We start from the raw sequence: 21,549 nt of genomic DNA, 5'->3' as shown, positions 1-21,549 counted from the left end.
AGCATCACCTTTTTTTGACAACCTGTGGACACACAAATCTATCCCATGGAGTTTCAATCAGCATGTTCATATTTGAGGTTGTGTTCCTCTCTGACAGCGACTGTAAAGCTGATTGATGGCTTGGCTCCGGCTCCACAGCCACAGGATGCCCGAGAATAACATCACCATATTATTCAAACAGGAACACCAATCATTTGAGCTAACCAATAACATTTTGATGGACTGGTTATTTCTTCTACAGCCCTAAACTGTCTGATATAAATAGTCAGCTGGAATGAGAAGTGAACAAACAGTAATGACAATCAAGATCACAAACAATGCTGTTCTTTTTAAGATGACTTATTATGGCTTTGCTACTGTATAGCAGTGGTTCTCAACGTGGGGTCCGGGGGCCACCAGGGGTCCTTGAGGGAATTCCAGGGGGTCCCAAGGAAATTGATGAATTGTTAAACATCACCATTATTTAATTTACCAGAAGTTAATGCAATTACAGAATGTAGAAGAATGACTATTTTGATCATAGTTTCACTGTTATCTCTCAACTTAATATGCAGATAATCATGGAATTCTGGACAAAATCATATCTAACAATAAAAATATTCTCAGATTTGGGTTTGAGAGACAAAATCTCATCAAATGAGGGTCTGTGGCTCTAATGTGCACTAAATTAGGGGTCTTTAATATGAAAAAGGTTGAGAATCACTGCTGTATAGGATAGGATAGTACATAGTGGAATGTCCGGAAATGACCAGAGAGAGAGAGAGGTGATGACATGTGGCAAAGGTCATGAACTGGATTTATACCATAGACTGTACAACATTGTATGTGTCATGTTCCCCAGCCCACTGAGTCAGCAGGACCCCCATCAGCAGGATGGCCTTTAATGTTAAACAATGAATACTGTGATCAACAAACAGCATGTTGGTTTTGGAACACTCCCAATAAAGAATACATGAACAAAGTGATTAATACTCTCATCTTTATTATTAAAGATCATCTTATTTCCTTATTCACTGTGACATTTCGCAGCATTACAAGGTAGGCATCATAATTAAATATGCTGTAGCATCTCATCAGGCATAACCCTCCTTGCCATTGCAAAGTCTAGGCTCAAGTCCAAATACGATGGGGCCTTTGCCATCCAGGCCTGCAGGCTGTGGTATTATCCCTGTGGAGATTTGGCTGTCAGGAGTCTTTAACGTCACTTCTCAAAATGCCATTTTACAGACAAGCTATTTATATAACATTTTCATTCTCATATTTGCCTCTTCTCACAACCCCGTTTTATCTTTACGTCTGGGATTTTTAATGGTCAGCTTCTTGGGTGTTATTATTAGCATTTCTGACGCACTTTGTAACACTGTTAAAAATTGCTATATAATTGATATATAAATGATGATGGCTATTCTTATAACTGACACTCTTGACCAACCCCTATTTCTCACCACAGCAGGCCATGTTTTTTTAACAGCATTTCCTGTTATGTCACAGTGGATGCTGTTGCATTTGGGACTGCAAGTGATAAGTCATTACAGCTAATTAGAGTTGGCCTGCTGCTCTGTAATATTAGGGGGAGCAGGGTGGACCAGCGAGGGGCTGGACTACCTCAGACAGACCCAGAGTGGCCATCATTACTGGCCTGACAGCGGGGAAACCTCTGGGGCTTTGTCTTGGCCTGACAGGCTCTCTGTGGCTTTAGACACTGTAGGAGCTGCTACTGTTGACACAGGCGCATCTTCTGATAATGTAATTGGTCTTGACGGTGTAAACACAGGCAGAACAGATACGGACATAGAGTTTCCAGACTCAATTTGGGTGCCGGCTATGGCCGACTGAGGCAAGACTGCCGTATAAGACGGTCCACTGGCAGGTTTATTAAGCGCTAGGGGATTTACTGTTTCGGTGGCAGACGTGAGCGCTGTGGCAGCTGCCAATTTCATTTCTGTGACTGGTGCGGCTGCTGTGGATTTGGACGCAGCAGCATCCAGCTCTAATGGAATATGTACCGCTGCTGGCTGTAAGACGGAGTCATGCATGTCTGGCCTCACCATGGCTTCACCTGAAACAGGGGAAGGAGCAGATACTACAAATATATCAGTTGCCTGTCCAGGTACAGCGGGTGTCTGAACTGGTCCAACATCAGTCACTGTTGGAGGTAACATTGGAGGTATTTGTGTGGGTGGAGATGGGGCGATTGGGGTTTGAGTGGTTGGTAAAGCTTCTGTGGCAGCAGGCCCCACTGCTCCAGATGCTGCCGCTGCCGCCGCCGCCTCTGCCTCTGCAGCCTTGCTCTCCATCTCCTCCATTCGCCGCTGCACCATTCGAGGCATCAACTGCACATAGGTCCCCATCAAGCGGTGGTTGGAGCGAATCAGCTTCCCAGCACAACTATCCACGCAGCGCTCCTGGAACACAACATGGATCAGATGAGTTGATTCACGATATTTGCAGGGGGGAAAAAGAGCATTTCAGTCACAGTGTGGACAACAGCTGGTGAGAAACAGGGACAATCACTACACATTAAAAGAAGTAGTACTCAGATTGACAGAGGCAGAGAGACAAATAACGACAACCCTGAAATGTCTCTACACTACAAATACATTTGGCAGGCTATGTATAACCTGACAGTCTTCTCACCTCGTCCATGGTGAGGTTTCTGTAGTTGAAGTTGCTGGTGCATCGCTGGAAGCAAATTTCAGTCATGCGGTTGTAAACCATCAGGAAATCCCGCAGCTACAAGAGACAGTGCAGTGAACACACCAATAACACAACCACAGATTAATGTGCTCAATGTGTTTGCTTGCAAGCTAGCGTGGCGTATTACTGAAATATAAATGTGACTTACATTTCGCATTTGCTGGTCGGGCTCCATAGCGGATCCGTCCAAGGTTGCCGATTGGTTAGCTAACTTGCTAATATCGACAGCACCGCTTTCTGGTTAGTAAAAGAAACAGCCGTACCGTCTTCTGTCTGAGATGTATGAGACCAATTCTATAACACGTAACTTACATACCAGCTACAAATGTCCAACCAATTACACCCAATTATGTCCGCATTCAAGTAATAGATTAGTATACCATGACTTTCACATGTGCGCTGCCATGTTTTAACAAAGATCGTCTATGTTATGAAGATGAGTCACTCGATAGTTCAAAAAACGGCTCAACTTCCGGATTCACCTTCCCAGCTGGAGATTGTTGGTCTTCCTGGTGTGTGACGTTACCGGAGGTAGCCTGAGAACCAGGTTTCATACGGTTTCATATGCAAGCGAGGAAAATATCCCTATTTCACACAAAGGGACGGAGAAAGCAAAGGAAACGGATGACCAATCAGAATCGAGCAAAGAAGCTTTTTCTGTAGTCTGTTGGCAGAAATGCTAACATAGCTTTTGTAAAGGCTTCATCTCTGTAATATGTTAGCACAAACTTGAGACATAACAGTGTCTAAAACTGACATCTCCATTTTTAATAACAAACTCAACAGTACTGTTCTTCTCCCCGCTTCAAAGTTTAATATAGCGGCACAAAACAAAAATGGCGCTAGTGGTGATGTAGTCTCCAGTGTGCCACTATTTGACATTAGCCAGGCAATGAAAATATAAGCGCAGGAGCATGGAGCCTCGCAGTCAACCAGGAAGCACTGCTGTGAGAAAAAGGGGTAAGTATTTCCCACTTCCCAGACCCAATGCTGGATTTGGGTATAGGCAAGGCAAGGCAAGTTTATCGAGAATTCAAAGTGCTTTACATAAATAAAAGAAAAATAAGGACATATATATAGGGTCTGGCCTTGCGAGACTATTACTACATTCCATTGAAAAACGACTTCCGAAACGGAAAAGTGCCACAGAACGTGTCACAGCATCAATTTGTACTTAATAAAACTTGATTCTACTTGACATGTAGTTTTTGTGTTATGAAAACGTGTTGTAAGAACTTTGTAGTTTCCATTTGTAACATAATTCAGTTGACTTTTGCTTCATTACTAGATAGAAGTCTTTGCTGTATGAACTAGTCTGCTAACGTTACTTGACAATTATCTGGTAGCTAACATTAACATTAATAGGCAAAGGCTGTTGCGTCCATTTCCGGAGAAGACTCACTGGAATGCATTTAGATCGGAAGTCAGTAATTCCAATTTGGAACTATCGACTTCTGACTTCCAATGGAATGCAGCATAAACTCTGGTAGGCTAAATAAATGTTAGCTCACTAGCCTAACTATCCTATCACATCCAAATAGCTACCACTTAGCTAGCTAACTCTATAGAGCTCAACAGTGACCGCCCACTTTTGAACGGCTCCGGTTCCAGGAAGTGAATTTCCCATTCATTCCTCCATTGATGTTTCAGAAAATCCTTATATAAAGAGTTTTAAGCCTGGAACCAAGCCAACCAACTACGAGATGAATCGTGACCATAAAACATTTGATTCGGAGCAAAAAAATTATAATTGGAAAATGGAAAAAAAGGCAAAAAAAAAAAGGCCTTTTTTTCTGTTTTCCAATTTTTTTTGCTCCGAATCAAATGTTTTATGGTCACGATTCATCTCGTAGTTGGTTGGCAAAGGCATAATGACAGAGGAAAAAGATGAGGCCGTTGGGAATATCAACATTTTCCTCAGACATATTATAAAATTACTAAGAAAAACTTTATACGACTAAAATTACAATATATTAACTTACCATCCACCGAAAAATGAACTTCCACGGCCTCCGCCATTTCTGAAAACGTCAACAAACACGTCACAACTCGTGAACTCGGAGCTTTCAGAAAATTTCCACTTCCGAAGTCGTGAATACCACAGGAGGGGGGCGTTCATATGGACTCTTCTCGTGAACACGATAAACACGACCCCATTTGAAGGCACCATTAGTGTTTCTAAAAATTAAGACCAGGTTTCCCATAAAGCTTATTGCTTCCTGTTGCTGCTTTTCCTCCCTCCCCTCAATCGTACCACTCTGTATGCATTTGTTTTCTTTTTCACTTTACCGAAGAGAATAAAAATGTTGGAAGTGATTTTTCCATTGGCATTTCAATCCTTCCACCACCTGCCATTGCGAAAAACGAGGCATTCTGTTTTGTGCCTTAAAGCAATTTCCCTTTGTGCCATAAAGCAACGAAGCAGCTTTCCTGTGAAATCTGACCTGATGCACACAATGTAAAATGCAGTGCAGAGACTGCCAGTATTCTTCCTGATTGTCTCGTTTGTTTACAGTAATTATACAAATGTCTCAAAAGTAATATGGTAATTTTTTATTGATGTTAAAATGCTACATATAGCACCGTACAGGATTAATCTTAAAAGAAAAAGTTTGCCAGATTTTCTTGTAATAGTGAGGATGTTTTCCTATAATTTTTCCTCAAAATGTGTTCTGACAGTTACAGACAGTAGTCTGTTTGGTCTGCTTTGTGATTTCAAATGATTCAGTTGGGAGTTATCACAACATATGAAAGGTTGTGCCTGTTGTGTCTGTGTTTTTCTGTGTGCCAGTTCAAGCCAAAAATCCCTGAACACTCCGTAGGCCTGTGGGAAAAAAATGAATCAATAGAAGAAAGTAGGCCATGGTCAACTATTGAAAAACTGTCAAAAAAATGGTTAATGGCCACACAGGATGTCGCAGGCCTCTGACTGCCTTGTACACTTTAGAGCTCAATTCCTTTTCAGCAGACAGTAGAGCGGTAAGTTATGTTTTAGAAGCAGTAGATAAATGGAAATCAACATTTTTGCTGACAGAATACTAGCTCACTAGTACTATAGAATGTAAAGCTAATGTAAAGTTAATTCCTTTGACAAGAATACATTTAGAAAATCCTATGTGGGTTACATTTACATGGCAATAGGACCATTGTGATGCAAATAAAACTAAATTATTGACACACTAACATAAGTCTCTCATCCTTACATACATGTCTTGCGTTTATGACATATGGATTTAATGTTCAGTCATTACTTTGCTGAAATGCAGATTCAGTGTTTGCTCATGCGAGCAGATTTATTTAAGAAAATGTTGCCTCTCGAGGCTTGGCAGTTGCCTACAGCATGGAAAACAAATGTCAGAGTGACAAGATTTTTTCCATAACACCTTTTTTTATGAGACATCTGGAGATCTATGAGACATCAAAACAGCAAAAGTGCCTCTATGTCCTGGGTGACAATGTCCTTTGATGTTTTCTTCATCTTTCACAATAAATTGAAAATTTCCACATGTGACCTTTAACCTATAAATGTCACAGACAGCGCTTCCTTTTCACTTTGTATCCTCCATATTTATTACATCCTCTGCACGTAAAAAGGAAAGAAAGGTGGGTTTTTGTTCTACAGTTGCCAAGGGTGGAGAGTTCAAGAGGTAGTTTCTTCACGTCAAAGAAGAAATTGCTCAAGTAGAGCTTGTTTTACATTGCAGGTTACAAGGTTTTCATTCTAGCAGTATTGCAATAGGAAATAACTTATGTTGCCCTCCTCATGTGCCCCAGAATTCAATTCTGAACAGTTTGAAAGGAGTTGGTCTACTGTGATGTATGCCTAATTTTGTTGGCCATTATCATGGTTGAAGCTGCTGATGAAATGATCTGTGCTATCATGTGTAGCCTCTTCCTCTATCTGTGTACCTACATTTACATTACCACCATCCTGTCTATCCGTTCCTCCCTCCCACTCTCTCTCTTCTTTCCATGCTCTACTTCCCCCACCCTCCCGCCGTCTAACTCCTTCCCAACCCATATGCTCCCATTCCGGGTTTATGCCCCTTTCTCTTTCCCTGTCCTCCGTCTCTTGCGTTATCTGTTGGCTGTTAAGGTAGATGCTATTGTGGGAAACCATGGGGCTGCTGTTTCTGGAAGGAAGGGAAGCCTCCACCTCCACTTCCACCTCCAGGAACACAGCCATGGGGGCTGTGGGTTGGAGCAGCGGCTGGGAGAGACGGTTCTGCAGTTTGCTCGGGTCCTGGGTCTGGCCTTGCTGGTGGCGGTGCTTCTTCTTGCGTTTCTTGGCCACATTCAGATCCAGTGAGGCATAGTTCAGATCAGGCTCAAGAGGCTGGGTCCAGACGATGGAGAAAGTTAAAGATTGGTGAGATGCTAGCATTATTAGGTGTCTGGAGTGATAAAAAACATATGTAATGTCATCTTTATCATAATGAACACTGCAGAATTCGAACCAGTTTAAATGCTTAAGTTACATAAAAGGTACTAGTTCTGTACGTTTGTGAGATGTCTTTGTCTATTAGCTGGTTGCATGCTGCAGCACATAAAGGTATTTCTGATGTTGAGGTATTTCAGCTTGTGGTTTCATATATATGGCATTCGGTGGCTGTAGATTCTGATATATTTCAGTGAGCCGAGTTTATTTTTAGACCTCTTCGTGCTTATTTGAACACATTGGTTCACAGTCTCATTGACCACAGTGTGTCTCCGCGCGTCAACTGCCTTCCGTTTTGAAAGCAATCACAATGGCCTGAGAACTCAACTAGCCTGCATGTTGATATATTAGTCATACATGTACACTGTGATAGAGGCAATCATATATTCAATATCAATGAATATAATAACAAAAAAACTAGAATTACAGCATTTAGAAATTATTGAAACAATGAGTTAGAAACATGTTTATACTTTGTAAACCTTGGATTGCCTGCTTGGACATCCAAGCAGCCAACACCACGTGCAAACTTCACCTCGCACCATGGCACGGTAGATTGAGGCATGAATATGGCTACGAATTTTTTTTCCCACATTGTGATGCAGCAATTCCAGTACATGCTATTTAATACATGATAAAAAAAACTGCTGAAAATAATTTAAGTACGTAATGAGAGCATAAACAACTCAGCGTAGCTACTGAAAACGATGGGGAGCTGAGTAAGAACTAAGTTGCTGTTGTCCATGAAAACCACTTGCAGAGCGATACTGTAGCTTGTGATACCTGTCAGTCTGAACATACAGTTACAGCAGTTACCTTTGTGCTATCTTTCGTACGTTGCTTGGTCATCATCTCATAGCACACCTCTTGAAGGTCTGTACAAGTGAAACACATGATGTAGTCATGAGTGGATCTGCTGTTTTACTAACCAAGTAGCCTAAACATAAATGGGATGGAAATAAAAACATTTAGCCTCACTCCTCAAGTAAAGAAATCTAGACTTTTTTGGGATTTCAAAGGTTCCACTTGGACTACTAACTAACTTCATATAGACATAGCAGCCAGGCTTCAATAAATTCTACAGCAAGACAGTGAGTGGAAAGGAAAGTAATGTGATCTTATCTTATGGTGTAGCTTACTTTATTAATCAGTCAAAATGAGCTGACAGCATAGAGTACGTGCTATTCGTTAAGTCTTTGATCAAAAGCTTGGCCACAATGTGCAGCTACTCTTCATGGCATCCGCAAAAAGATGATATTGTATACAAATACACGCACAAAAAAAACAAACAAATCACATCGACAATTCCAGGCGTATACAAAACAACATTGAATTGTCAGAGAAAATCCACTTCTCATTGTGTTGAATTCATTGGCATTCTAATTTTCAGCATTTTATCAGTACTGTGTAAAACACCTGTCAAAATGTAGTGAGTGCCCTAAATAATAATACACCAGAAGGCTGTCTGAATGCAGGCCTGGGCTCACCTCTGTCTGTGTTGATGTTCCCATAGATTGGATTTTCCTGCAGCTCATGATGATTGTGGTCATGAAAATCATGTCCTTCATCCTCAGACCGTCTGGAACAAGACACAGAGCAACAATTTTACATTTTGTTTATATTACAAAATTCAGACATATTGGACTGAATAATAGCCTGACTAATATACAGGACACAATTTATGATGGATATGCCTTGTTAAATAAACATACCTCTCTGTTTGATAGGCCTGTGGGTACAGATGCGCATCAGTGTCTGCAAAAACAAAATGGTTGGCAATTTATTGTATGCTATGATTGTATGACCTAATGTCTTTGTAAAGGCTAGGAGAGACTTGAAATAAACGGAAACCGTAGGTCAAATAATAAAAGAAAATGTGGCAATAAGTTAAGATGAAAAGGCTAGCAAAGCGCTACACTTCACTGACTGTTTAATTTAAAAACTGCCAAGCAGCTTATTGAAAATCTGTGTTGACAAGCTTCATAATAACCATACCTCTGTAAATGGGGGCCCTCCGTCTCAAGACGCAGAAGATGACATTGAGACACACAGAAATCAGCAAGGCCAGGGAGGTCACTGTCAGACCCAGCCAGGCATAGTTGCACTCTGCTAAAAGACAAACAACAAACCTCCACCGATTTAGTAAGAAATACAGTAGTTGCTTTACTAAACTGGTGTAGGATTTAAGGCTGAAATCTTTATCAAATATCTCCATTATTGCTCGGAATTTCCCTCAGTGAAGCTCAATAAAAACAGAAAAGATAAAACATTAGAAGCAATGACATTAGTACAATATAATACAATCAAGCATGGTCATCATTTTACATCAGATATCACATGTTAATAAGAACACAATCACATGCTGCAGCACTATCAAACAATCTCTGACCATCTCTGACCTTGATGCAACAATGTTGCTATAAATGACTATGACATTAGTGTTCTGTTTATTTGCTTATCTGTTTGTTTATTTATATATGCAATTTAGAAAGGGAACATATGACCAAATACATACAACAGTATACAATGCACATGTGGTATAAAAACCCTTCAAGGCTTGTAGTAAAAAACACCCTACATACATAAATTATATCAATTCACATACATGTCATACAAACAACATCCACATATACACTTGCACACGTGAACATACACACACATAAACAAAAATTATTGTAAAAAACAAATATACATATCTGGCATTTAGTCAACTATGGTGAGAATCTCCAAGGTATGGAAAAGGGGAGCAGAGTGAAACCATCCTGACAAATTTCCTTTGCAATGAGAAAATGGCATTAAGGCTGATTTAAAAGTGCTAGCCCAAACTATATTACCTAAGAAATAAAACCATAGATTAATATAAATCCAGCAACATTTTCTTCTTTTCGTCTTATTCTCCTTAATATACCAGTATTCTTAGCAACTTTGTTGGAAATAAGAAATGTGTCTTTGCCAGTTCAGCTGACCATCAATGATTACATATTATAACATAAGAAACATGTTCAAGAGCATTATCAGCTATAAGAACAAATCATGTAGGCACTTTTTTTGAGGGATAATTTGTTACTTTTAAACAAAACATCAACTTTATCTAAAACAGCATTCATGCGGGTTATTATCAGTTGCTCATCTTTATCAGTAAGAAAAATATTGGTACCATCAACATATAAAATGAAAAAACACTTCTTTAGATATTAAATGTAAGTCATTGATATACAGTAGATAAGGAATAATAGTGGACCAAGTATGGAACCTTGCGGAACACACACCGAATATCCCTATATTCTGAATTTATTCCGTTCCAAGTGACAAATTGTTTCCTTTTAGACAAATAACTTCTAAACCAATTGAGTTTGTTACCATGGACACCATAATCTTGTAATTTGTAATATATAATGATCCACAGTATCATTATATACAGTGTATAGTTAAGAGCCAAAGAATAAATATTGCACTGTACTGCAAGAAAAGTACTATTTCTAAACAACATAGTTTTGCATGAGATACTCCTTAACAATTTTTCCCCAGTGGGAATCATAACAAAGTAAGAGTTTGTTGGGGGAGAGCGGTCAGAGTTTTGCGTTGGATACAGAGGAGGAATGTGGAGGAAAGAGAGAGAAGGTTTCAGCCAGTGAAGGAGACTACGGTCAATATAAAACCATTTGGGTCTAAACAGAAACATCAGCCTCTATATAAAACCACCCCAGAACTATACTGAACCACTGAAAAAAACAATCCGTTGTAATGGAACCTGTAATGGCTCTCAAAAGCAGTGAGGAACCATCTAGAGGTTTGAATGGTTCCTCAAATAATAATGTTCTATAAATCACCATTTAGCTTCCGAAGAATCATTATTACCTCCGCCAAGGAGGTTATGTTTTCGGTGCCGTTTGTTTGTTTGTCTGTTAGCAGGATTACAGAAAAACTACTGGCCCGATTTTCATGAAACTTTGTGGAAGGGTGTAGCATGGGCCAAGGAAGAACCCATTAAATTTTGGAGCGGATCCGGATCCGACTCGCGAACAAGCAATAATAGCACGAACCTTGGCAGAAGTCTGCGCTCTCCGAGTGCCCTTCTAGTTTTGGAATCGCGATTACTATTATAACGATTTTATTAACAGTACCAACAACTTTCTTTGGAAAGTCATACTTCTCACTGTAACCAACCAAAGTTTTATGGTGTATTTGTGGTATTTTTGTTGATTTGTTTAAATCATTTTGTTAAAAAGTCTGGCAGAGGTTAATTCTGTTACACTCACCAAACACAGAACAATATACCATTATATAGAAAAAGGATTATCAATTCATTTCTGTGTGTTATTTTGTGAGGTGGCACAGAAATCAATATATCCGTTGCATATTGTCTTTTTTATGTCAAAGAGAAAGTTTTGCAGCATTATGTCGACATAAAATGTTGGCAGCGAGTCCTTGTACAATGTAATACTATTAATTATAAAACTATGCTTCAAGTTCTAAATATAGTTTTAGAAATTCAGAAAGTTATATCTACTGATCTTACCTGACATATTCCAGTCGTCTTGAATAATATGGGTTGTCTGTCTGACACTCTTTCTCTCAGGCTACAGGGCATCACAGTGTTTAGTCATTGAGGTGTGCTGCACTGTAGTCTATTTTTACCATTCCTTAGTTAACCCTCTCTTATCATAGCTCTTTGAATACTGTGTGTTCTTTTTCAGTTACAAACAGGAAACATGGTAACCTCATTCTGAGGCACCCTGTCTAAAAAACATTGCTAGGTACAATATGATTTCAGATAGGCCATTGTATCATTACCTAAAGATGACAATGGTTCTTAAACATCTTTTTTGTAATTCAGAATTTCAACATAAAGATTTGTAAATTTAAATAAAAAGTCAGCATACACACAAAAACCCTTTTCCCCTAAAAAGGCAGAAATATCTCAAATAAACAAATATCTCATCAACTGATCCAGAATTTCCAAATGTCCAAAAAGTGAGTAATATGTTTTGTTAAAGAATAGGCTGAAAGTGCTCAATCAACACCCACAACGTGCATTTAGCCACGCTGGGACACCAGCCACAACTACAATCGTTGTTTTTTTTTTTTTTCTAATTTTCCAACCACAGCAGTGAAAGCAGGATGTCTTGTGTGTATACATTCATATTCTTGTTTGATATAGAGAATCTGAAGCCCCATGCACAGGATACATGCACAGACAATTATAAAAAGAAACTAGATTGTATACGTGCCTGTTGTGCGCTGACCAAATCTATACTCAACACTGTGTGTGTGTATGTGTGTGTGTGTGTGAGAGAGAGAGAGAGAGAGAGAGAGAGAGAGAGAGAGAGAGAGAGAGAGAGGCAAGCAATACCTTTTTCAGACTATGTCTAAGCTTGGATAATCGCAGTGGAATAATTTTTTTTAAATGATAATTTTTTTTCTATATTATATCAATTGAGAAAATCATTTAACCAGGGTCTGAGCAAATTGAATGTACAAAAATGCACAGGATGCACAGAAAATATGTCTATAATGCTTGATGAAATTATTATTTAAATGAACGGAGCAGTATCAAATTCAAACTGGTAAGCACTTCAAAATATCAACAACTAGTATTATTACCAAAATTTCCAACACCCACTTCCTATGGGTGTTCAGTGCGGAAGAGGCAATCAGTGGGTGTTACACTAGTTGGCCAGTCAGCTCATGTGGTTTGTGGTTCAAGCCCAGTTTTGTAAGCTTCAGTGACACTCTGAGGTAAATGTTGACTCCAGTGGTCTTTGATGCAGGCCAGTCAGTCAGTTTGCAATACTGACAGTTAACAACTACATTAGAGGAAGTCATTGGGCCTCCTGGTGGTGGATTGTTGTGGCAGGAAATCCTAAACAGGTTGAACAGATGAAAATCAGCATGGTCTTTACAGCAGATTCTGCAGAGTAAATCAACCCCACAGTGCCAACAAACAGCAGTTTTGTTTCTATGCAAATGAAATACTTGTTTGCAACTGCATAAAATACAATTGCTGTCACACAAAAAGCAAATGAAAAGTCATTAGAAAGCCACCATCAACATATTAAAGTGCAAAAATAACATAAAAGACAATGTAAACAATATTAACACCGGCAATATGCCCAGTACAGAAACAATTCATAGACAAATTAACCCATTTTTTATTTTTTTTTTAAATCATAAAAACTTTTGCATAAAACTTGTATAAAAACTATTGTATGTGTAACCATAAAGCAAGGAAATGTCATGGTTAATATCAGCACATTATCAATGCATTAAAATAAGCATCATAAAATATAAAGTTTTACAAAGATACAAAGAGTTAAAGCCATACACATCCAGATTTACTACACACACACACAAACACACGCACACACACACACACACACACACTTGCCTGAGTGCTAACAACTGCTGTGAAACCAACCACAACTAAAAATAATAGACTTTTTTTTTTATTCTGCATGTAACCAAGACAGCCTATAACTAAGCAATTACTGGATGTAATTAATCAACTCCCATTGCACATTCAGCATCATATAGCTTCAACAAACAAACGCTACTGCTCTAAGCTCTCCATTCTGTAGCTTTCTGAAACCCACACGGGGCGACAGTATCAGCTGCTGGAATCTCATGAAGTGTTATAGCTGAATACTTGACTGGAGGAGGAGGGGGTTTGAACGGAGGCGGAAGATCCATCCTACACAAAGAGAGAGGGGGGGGGAGAGGTCATATAGATAAAGACAGAGAGTCACACTTCTAGATTTACATCCAAACCATGTATTGTTAGATCATCTTGAGCCAAATTTAAGCAGCAATTTTATATTTTTGCTAGCCTGTCATGATGTTAGCCATGTCAAATTTTGCATATTTGGGTGTCTCATTCTAACAGGGAAAAACATATGGTATCATTGTTTGTTAGCTGGCTGTACCCAGATAGGCCACACGTATCTATAGAAAAATGAGAGAAACATCAAGATGCTCACCTCTTCTTGATAATGTGTCTCCTGTAGAGAATCGCAACCAGGGCGATCAATGCCAGGATTGGAAATATGATCAACACTAGATAACTCCGTGCACCAGCTTCTAGGATCAGAGAGGGAACAAGTAGTCACTGTTGTTGTATTGTACTGGAGGATAGGGACAGAAGGCTTCACATCTGGTTCTGTAGCAGGAAAGCAGAACCGAGCAGTAAATTTTGGGGGATTCCAGCAGAGTCCAACTAATAATGATAAGATTAAAGCTGCAACATGCAGCTTTTCGCCTTGAGGCAGCCAAGTGTCTGTTCGTCCTGCCCTCCTCCCCCTCAGTCGGTCGCACTCCCACCCCCCAACACTTGTCACTCATCTTGATTAGCTGTCTACCTTGAAACGGCATCTAGCCTGAGGCTGAGGTAACTGTCATCTGTAAAGCCACAACAGGAGATGAAGAAGCAGACGGTGAAGGCGGCTAGTCTGCAGCAAGAAAATGCTGATGTTCATCTGTGTTTTCGAACAGGTCTTGTCTGCTGCATGTTTAGTTTTGCTTTCGTATGACTTCCCTGTGCTATAGCTGCTATGACACTCGTTCACAGCAAATGGTGTACGTCCCAAAACGTCCCAAACATCATTGAAAAGCCAATTTCAGGCAAACGAGGGGATTTAGGCATGTACACACAGGGTCACATGACCAGGTATGGTCATATACACTACCAGTCAAAACTTTGGACACATGCATATTTGTTTATTTTTACTATTTTTCACATTTTAGAATAATAGTAAAGACATCAAAACTATGAAATAACACAAACGGAATTATGCAGTGACCAAAAAAGTGTTAAACAAATCAAAACTATCTTATATTTTAGATTTTTTAAAGTTGCCGCCCTTTGCCTTGATGGAAAGGCAAAGGCTTTGGAAAGAAATTCATATTTGTCTAAAAAACTAATTTCAAGCATTTAAACATAAGCCTTTAGATCAAAATGGCTTTAAGATAATGAAAAACATAATATATTCAATCAGGTGTGTTCAAACTTTTGACTGGTAGCGTATAATATATCCTATTTATTGATTATTTTCATGTGGAAAAAGTTCCATATTGCTTTGGAGCTTTTTGGAAATTGCCCATTCTCCCTGGTATGACAAAATATTTTCCATCCTTCAAATGTTGGCTCCACTGGGGGGAATTAAGGGAAGCAAAAAGAGTATTTTCCAACAGGGACCATTACATCATTATTACCTTTTTCCACGCTGGCTCCCATGTCATCTCCAGTGCTCAAAGTTGAGGGTGCACCAGCATTTTCAGGGTTCATCTCAGTGTTTCCTAGGGTGCTGGTCTCCTCTGCCCGTGTTAGGGGACGGTCTTCTGGATTCATTGTAGGTGGCACGGACTTGCTCGTCTCATCACTTAATGTAGTCTGATTGCTTACAGTCCACAGAGACAACTCGGACTGGGCAGTGGATAGATTACTGGGCATGGATTCGTCAGTAATTGGGGTTGTGTTTAGATTGCTGGTGGGGTTGATCTCCTGTCTTACCGTCTCAGTCATGGTGACTGTCACATCAGTGGAGTTGTGGAAGCGGTCAGGCTGAGAGCGTGTGGCAGGGGGCGATGTCACACTGATATTCACCCTATTCGTGAAGAAGGGGAAGGTGCCTAGAGAGGCGGTATGCTTTCCAGTTGCCGTCGTAACATTATGGGGTTCCTTAGTTGTCACATTAGTGCTGCTACCCATGGTCCAAGTTACACTGGTATCAGTGCTTGGACTCCCACTGCTGGGGGACGTGGTATGGCCGATGTCTGCAGGTATCATAGTCTGGATCAAACCTTCTTCAGTCACATTAGATTGAGGTGACACTGTCGTAAGACCTGGAAGTACTGTAGCATGACAAACAAGCCAACAGTAAACATGTCATAATAATAATAATAATAATAATAATTATAATGATGATAATAATAATAATACATTTTATTTGTATAGCACTTTTCTAAATACTCACTTCACATAGTAACACAGAGAGATACACAAAAAAACACATGAATGACAATATCAATGAATAAGACAGTGAATAAAAACTTTTAAATATAAATATTGTTGAGAATATTGTTGTCAGCTACAATGGTGTAACGCTGGAGACAAAAGCGTTAAGTGTTGCAAAATGCTAATCTCAATGACAAGACACATTAATCACTCAAGCCTTTTGTCAGTATCAGACCACTAGTTTTTAATATATCACTTTTGAAAAACAAATGCGCAGGAGACAGAGCCATAGTTACTCCCCTATCTATTTGATCAACTAATGAGATATTGAAATTGTGCCAAATTATACTTTGCACAGCAACCGGACTAGTAAACTATATTTAGTTAGTAGTTTATCTCCATTATTTATTTCAAACCACCATTTGGGATGCACTACTCTAATCTGTCCAACAGATTGCGCCCACACCCCACATACTCTGCATGCTATTGATTTAGAGTTGCTGCTGCTGAAGCTCTACTTTAGTCTGTAAGAACTTGTGGTGTGACAGTAGATGGAGAGGAAGAGCAGGAAGTGACTGCTGACGTCTCTGTGGCTTGTGTTTGTTTCTCGGTACTGATTCAAATTCTCATGAGCAGCATGTATACAGGATGGGGAAGTAGGCCTACTGAGTAGCAGGGCCCTCAGGCTGTGAGTGTTTCTAGTTATATTCTTACCCAGGCACAGCCCACTCACAGGCACACCAAGCACTATAACCACTGGGGGCACACAACATGCAGTTTGGTTGTTTTTAAAATTTAGAACTGTGAATATATTTTAGCTTGGCTTAGTTCAGTATGTATTATAATCCCACAGGGCAATTGATTTGTAGCAAATAATTGAGAGTTTCATGTTTTTTCAGGTTTTGCAGCTCCCAATTTATTCACACTTACTGGTAAGCTCTCATAACATGGTTGGCAGCTTCAAACTCCTTTGAATATGTCTCTTTCCTTTCAGCTGACTAAAAAATTAAAATTGAGTGAGCTATAATAACAAAAGTCAGCTATTGGCTCTATGGTCCAGTGCCGTTTATTAAGTCATTTTATTAAGCCAGTTTATTAAGAGGGTCTCTTGGGCCCTCTACTAAATTGTTAATCCAGCCCTGAGGAAATGCTGAAATAGAGAACCATATAAAAACAAATAGCAACAAAGAGATGGGCAGTCTCACCTGTCCCTAAGCTTGTGGTTGCTGTCAGTACTGTGAGGGTAAAATTTGCATGCAGATGCTTGTTTCCTGTGTTGACAGTCAGTGCATAAACCCCAGCCTGAGCTTCACTCACCCACCACAGCTCCAGAGATTCACTCTCTGACACCGACTTATTGTCCTGGGGCAAAGCAAAGTTATGTAGCACACATAGAACTTCCATGTAAAATAGATGTGTTTACAATTTAGGTTTTGTTGTCAGAGGTCATCAAATCCTCTTGACATCCAAATGAATTGAAAATTTAACATTCAACATTTAACATATGTGCAAATGTCCTTTACAATTAGAATGGCCTGGTGACGCATGTGATATCACCAGACTGTACACATCATTTCTGTTTCTTTTGGTTCTAAAAGGAGAAGAAAATGACAGAGTTAGTGGGATTTTTGTGTGTTCCCTACCTTCATCCAGCTGTACTGGGCGTCAGGGGACACTAGGCAGTGAATGGTCACATTTTCACCAGCGTTGACCTCAAATTTGCTGTTCTTATTGCACACAATTTTATCAACATCTAATTGAAAAAAACAAAAAAACAAACAACATAAGATTTAGTGAATTGCTAACAGGACTGGTTATGTAAAATGCTTGATGTACTGTAGAATTATTTCAACCTATGTACAAAAAATGAATCTAGAGGGTGAACATTGGATAGACATCTACAGCAGACCAACATTTTCTGATAGTGTAGACTTACAGAAGACCTTTTTGTAATTGTCTTTTACCTCTATTATGATAATGATCCCCATTCAGTTCACTTATAGCTGAAAGGCAGGTACATGGTGCTTGATGGTTAAGGGAGTATTATGTCTTTTTCATTTGACAACTAAATGACTGATGCATGAGGGAAAAAAAGGTGCAACAGAGAGAAGAAAAGAGGTTTCTTGTGGCAAAAAACAACTCTTAGATGTGGTCTTGCAATTATTATGGAAATTTATGAGAAATTAAATAACTGGTGAGATTGACAGAGTAACAGCACTCTGATGCAATAAGGAGTAACATGAAATACATACACTGGACAGTAAGATAGAAATAGCAGTCATACTGTATGTTCTGACTGGACATGTCTGGTAGAGATCTGTACTTTTTGGTAACCCTTTAAATTACAGGCCATTAATTGCTTAGTAATGACTGGAAATAACTAACTAATATCCAAGTAAAATAGATGTAATAAGTAGTTATAGAATTAGAATGACTGGTAACTACTGAGTAATATACAAGTAAAAAAGGTGATTTTACCAGTAATTTTATTAGATAAGTGGCACAACCGCACACTTTTGAGAAAGGTGCTGGAGGCGAAGGATAAACTAGTTGAAAAAGTCAGAATCGCACTGTCTGCGTTCGCACTATCTTCAATTTATTACAGAAATTGAGGACACCTGTGCAGAAACAATCTGTTTTTTCATTAGGTTTTCATTTGCTTATAATGTAGAATACAATACAATAATATATTATATATTTTAGAAAAGACATACCAGTACTGACTATGTACAATATTCACATCAACAACAGAAAAGAACAGAAACAGAACAGGCCTTTCTGGTAAAAAGCAGCTTCTAATGCTATAACTAGTTATTACATCTATTTTACTTGGATATTACTTACTTATGTTACGTAATTAATGGCCTGTAATTTAAAGGGTTACCTACTTTTTTTCTTTACATGCAAATGCCTTCCTCTTACCTTTGACCTTCAGCTCTATTTCTCTCCTGATGGAGCCCGTAGGAAAAGTTGTGATGTCACAGATGTAGACGCCGCTGTCCCATTTCTCCACTCCCTGCAGGTGTAGGTTGTAGCCAATCATCCCATCAGCCTCATCATTTTTCTTTATCTGGATACTAACATTAGGCCTAAATAGGTGGGGCCCTAGAATTTGGCTGTGCACAACCAACTTTGCGTTTTCCCTTTTCCATTCGATTTGGACAATGTTGAGACCAGGCTTGTTTTCTACATTGCAGGGTAAGGTGATGTTCTGGCCCGCTACTGCTTCCATGGTTTCATAATGAAACGGCTCAACATCCCGGAGCGCTGTCAAACACAACAGATAGCGATGGAAGCCGGAGAATTGAAGAGACAAAATCACATACACTCTGAAGTTGATATTACAAGATTGCAGTCCACTGGGACGCAGGCAGATATAATCATAGCATTATACCAAGGCAGCATGTCACACCAGAAGCCAATACTCAGTTCAAACCCGCGGTGGGTATCTCATCTTTACTTGTATATTACACAAGCAACAGGACATTTGGTCCAGGATTACCTTGTATATTTGAAGCAAAGAACAGGAGAGAGACTGCAGTTCCCAATAGAGTCCCAGCCATGTTTGTGTTCCCCAACCTCATTATCAATTAGGCTGATTCCAGTGATGGATTCAGAGAAGACAGAAACTGTAGGCTTTAGACTGAGGTTAAAGAGTGGGATGAAGACGGTGCGACAGAGAACATGGTGACCTATCTTCACAGGAAGCTACAGAGCGAGACATAAAGAAAGTCAGATAGACAGAGTGAGTCACAGGTTAGCAGTGCGGTAGCTTTGCGGTGAAAACATCTGTCACTGAGCGCATATTTACATCCGTCATCAATCTTTACCTTGCTTCTAATCACACTGAAGCACAGAATGGAGCTATGATTCAAAAAGAGCTTGTATTTGATTCGTTTTAGCTTGGAGTGACCGTCAAAAATGAAGGAGACTGATAGATTTGGCTGACTATTCAGATTTCACCCCCACAAGCCAAATGGTCCAGGAGAGAAAGATGCCAAGCGAGCACAGCACACACATTTAACACAAATAACAAAATGAACAAACCAATTTTTAAAGAAACTGCTCAAAAGACTTTTATTCGTACCAAATATCTATAGTTTCAACAATTCGGCTTAGGCAATTAGACTTACTTTTATTTGAGAGTAAATTAACTGAATGTATGTAATCATGTTAATAAAGTAAATTCATAACAAACTGTTTGGATTTGTTTGATGTAGTACAAGGCAAGGCAAAGACATGTGCTGTGGTCCTGTCCACACATAGGCAACTTAATAAACACAAATAAAAAAATAGATGGAATCACAACAGGAATCACACACACACACACACACACACATACCCCTATGGCATTTTTGTACCTATGGCATTCGTCTAAATTTCTTGCAGCTCCATCTGCTGGTTAGAGTGCGCCTCTCTGACAGATATTAAAGCCCAGAAATCTGCTTATGTCCTTATTCTGTTTTCTCCCTCTCAAGGTGAGCCATTACACAGAAGAAAACTCTCTGCATTAGTAGTGATGCTCACCTCATATGCATGTATTATTGATGCTATGATTGAAAATGAGGTAAATTGATAGCAATATTATTCGCATAACAGCCTTGTTTTGACCTCTGTACATGTTAGTGGGTGATGTTTCAAGGGCTGAACTGAACTAAAAAGGTTTCCACACTCATCACAGCTCATTAGACCATTCCCTCACATACTGGCCCGATTAAATTCATCCCGCCTAACTATAAACTTTTTTCACTGATCAGAGGCCACAGGATTTCATTTCCCAGCAAATATTTTGATGTTGAATAGATGTTGATGTAACGGCCTGCTCCAACGTTGGAACGATGTCCGTGGCTGCAGTCTGCATCGTTTTGTGAAATCAGGACCGAAATATCTTTCTGACGTCAGTTCAAAACAGTCGCAAAGCTGTTTTAATATGAATGGGTGTTTGGGTTTGGGCCATGTCAACGTCCGTCAAATGCTTGCTGGGATGTGTCACTGTTATTGGATTGTATTGTAGCCTACTTGCACTGAAGCATTTTGAATAAAACCATAATCTCCTAGAGCTGGCATTGCAATGTTGCAACAATTGAATGTTAAAATGTTGAAATGTTAAATAGTACCTTTGTTGAATACTCACTACCAAACGCTGTTTCATATCTAATCATATCACTCCGCAGAGAACTCCGCAAGAAGTTTGGTCGATTCACTGTTGCCAGCTTGGCGACTTTGTCACTAGATTTAGCAACTTCTCAGACCCCCTGGTGACTTTATCTCCCAAAAGCAACTAGCAGCAAATCTTTTTCTGACCATGGGGAACAGTGTTAATGTGTTGACTCCCAAAGCATTTGGCAACAAATCGGCACGGCTGATGCCGATTTGCGCTACTTGCTTGTCTAATCCAAAGAGGTCTGATGACAGAGAGGGGATTTTGCTGATTTCTGCTAAATTAACTAGAGATCCTTTGTGC

The 21,549-nt window shown here is 39.5% G+C and overlaps 4 protein-coding genes across 8 annotated transcripts in view; all 4 read right to left on the bottom strand.

The window, feature by feature from the left end:
- smpd1 (sphingomyelin phosphodiesterase 1) overlaps positions 1-21,549 on the bottom strand; it is a 76,556-nt gene that overhangs the window by 17,142 nt on the left and 37,865 nt on the right. The window lies entirely within an intron of this gene.
- Positions 966-3,130, bottom strand: timm10b (translocase of inner mitochondrial membrane 10 homolog B (yeast)). The gene is made up of 3 exons (XM_071924632.2): positions 2,846-3,130; positions 2,638-2,733; positions 966-2,405 (listed from the first exon to the last, which is right to left on the bottom strand). Exons 1-3 carry the CDS (start codon positions 2,870-2,872, stop codon positions 1,632-1,634), a joined length of 897 nt encoding a protein of 298 aa, XP_071780733.1. The 5' UTR covers positions 2,873-3,130; the 3' UTR covers positions 966-1,631.
- LOC139931213 (uncharacterized) lies at positions 4,873-11,749 on the bottom strand. Of its 2 annotated transcripts, none has more exons than XM_071924659.2 (6): positions 11,655-11,749; positions 9,131-9,241; positions 8,848-8,890; positions 8,623-8,714; positions 7,952-8,010; positions 4,873-7,033 (listed from the first exon to the last, which is right to left on the bottom strand). In XM_071924659.2, exons 1-6 carry the CDS (start codon positions 11,659-11,661, stop codon positions 6,521-6,523), a joined length of 825 nt encoding a protein of 274 aa, XP_071780760.1. In that variant the 5' UTR covers positions 11,662-11,749; the 3' UTR covers positions 4,873-6,520. The 2 variants fall into 2 exon arrangements, with proteins under 2 accessions (XP_071780760.1, XP_078142909.1); XM_078286783.1 differs by having other exon boundaries at positions 9,131-9,244; positions 11,655-11,703.
- Positions 13,270-19,778, bottom strand: LOC139931204 (uncharacterized). Of its 4 annotated transcripts, none has more exons than XM_078286566.1 (8): positions 19,588-19,778; positions 19,008-19,352; positions 18,050-18,088; positions 17,729-17,838; positions 17,291-17,447; positions 15,344-15,982; positions 14,113-14,212; positions 13,270-13,826 (listed from the first exon to the last, which is right to left on the bottom strand). In XM_078286566.1, exons 1-8 carry the CDS (start codon positions 19,667-19,669, stop codon positions 13,694-13,696), a joined length of 1,605 nt encoding a protein of 534 aa, XP_078142692.1. In that variant the 5' UTR covers positions 19,670-19,778; the 3' UTR covers positions 13,270-13,693. The 4 variants fall into 4 exon arrangements, with proteins under 4 accessions (XP_078142692.1, XP_071780749.2, XP_078142693.1 ...); XM_071924648.2 differs by having other exon boundaries at positions 15,344-15,973; positions 19,588-19,777; XM_078286567.1 differs by lacking the exon at positions 18,050-18,088 and having other exon boundaries at positions 19,588-19,776.

Source organism: Centroberyx gerrardi, chromosome 11 (genome assembly GCF_048128805.1).
Source record: "Centroberyx gerrardi isolate f3 chromosome 11, fCenGer3.hap1.cur.20231027, whole genome shotgun sequence".
In the NCBI taxonomy this organism is placed as follows: Eukaryota; Metazoa; Chordata; class Actinopteri; order Beryciformes; family Berycidae; genus Centroberyx; species Centroberyx gerrardi.
This window is presented reverse-complemented; position numbering and strand designations above follow the sequence as displayed.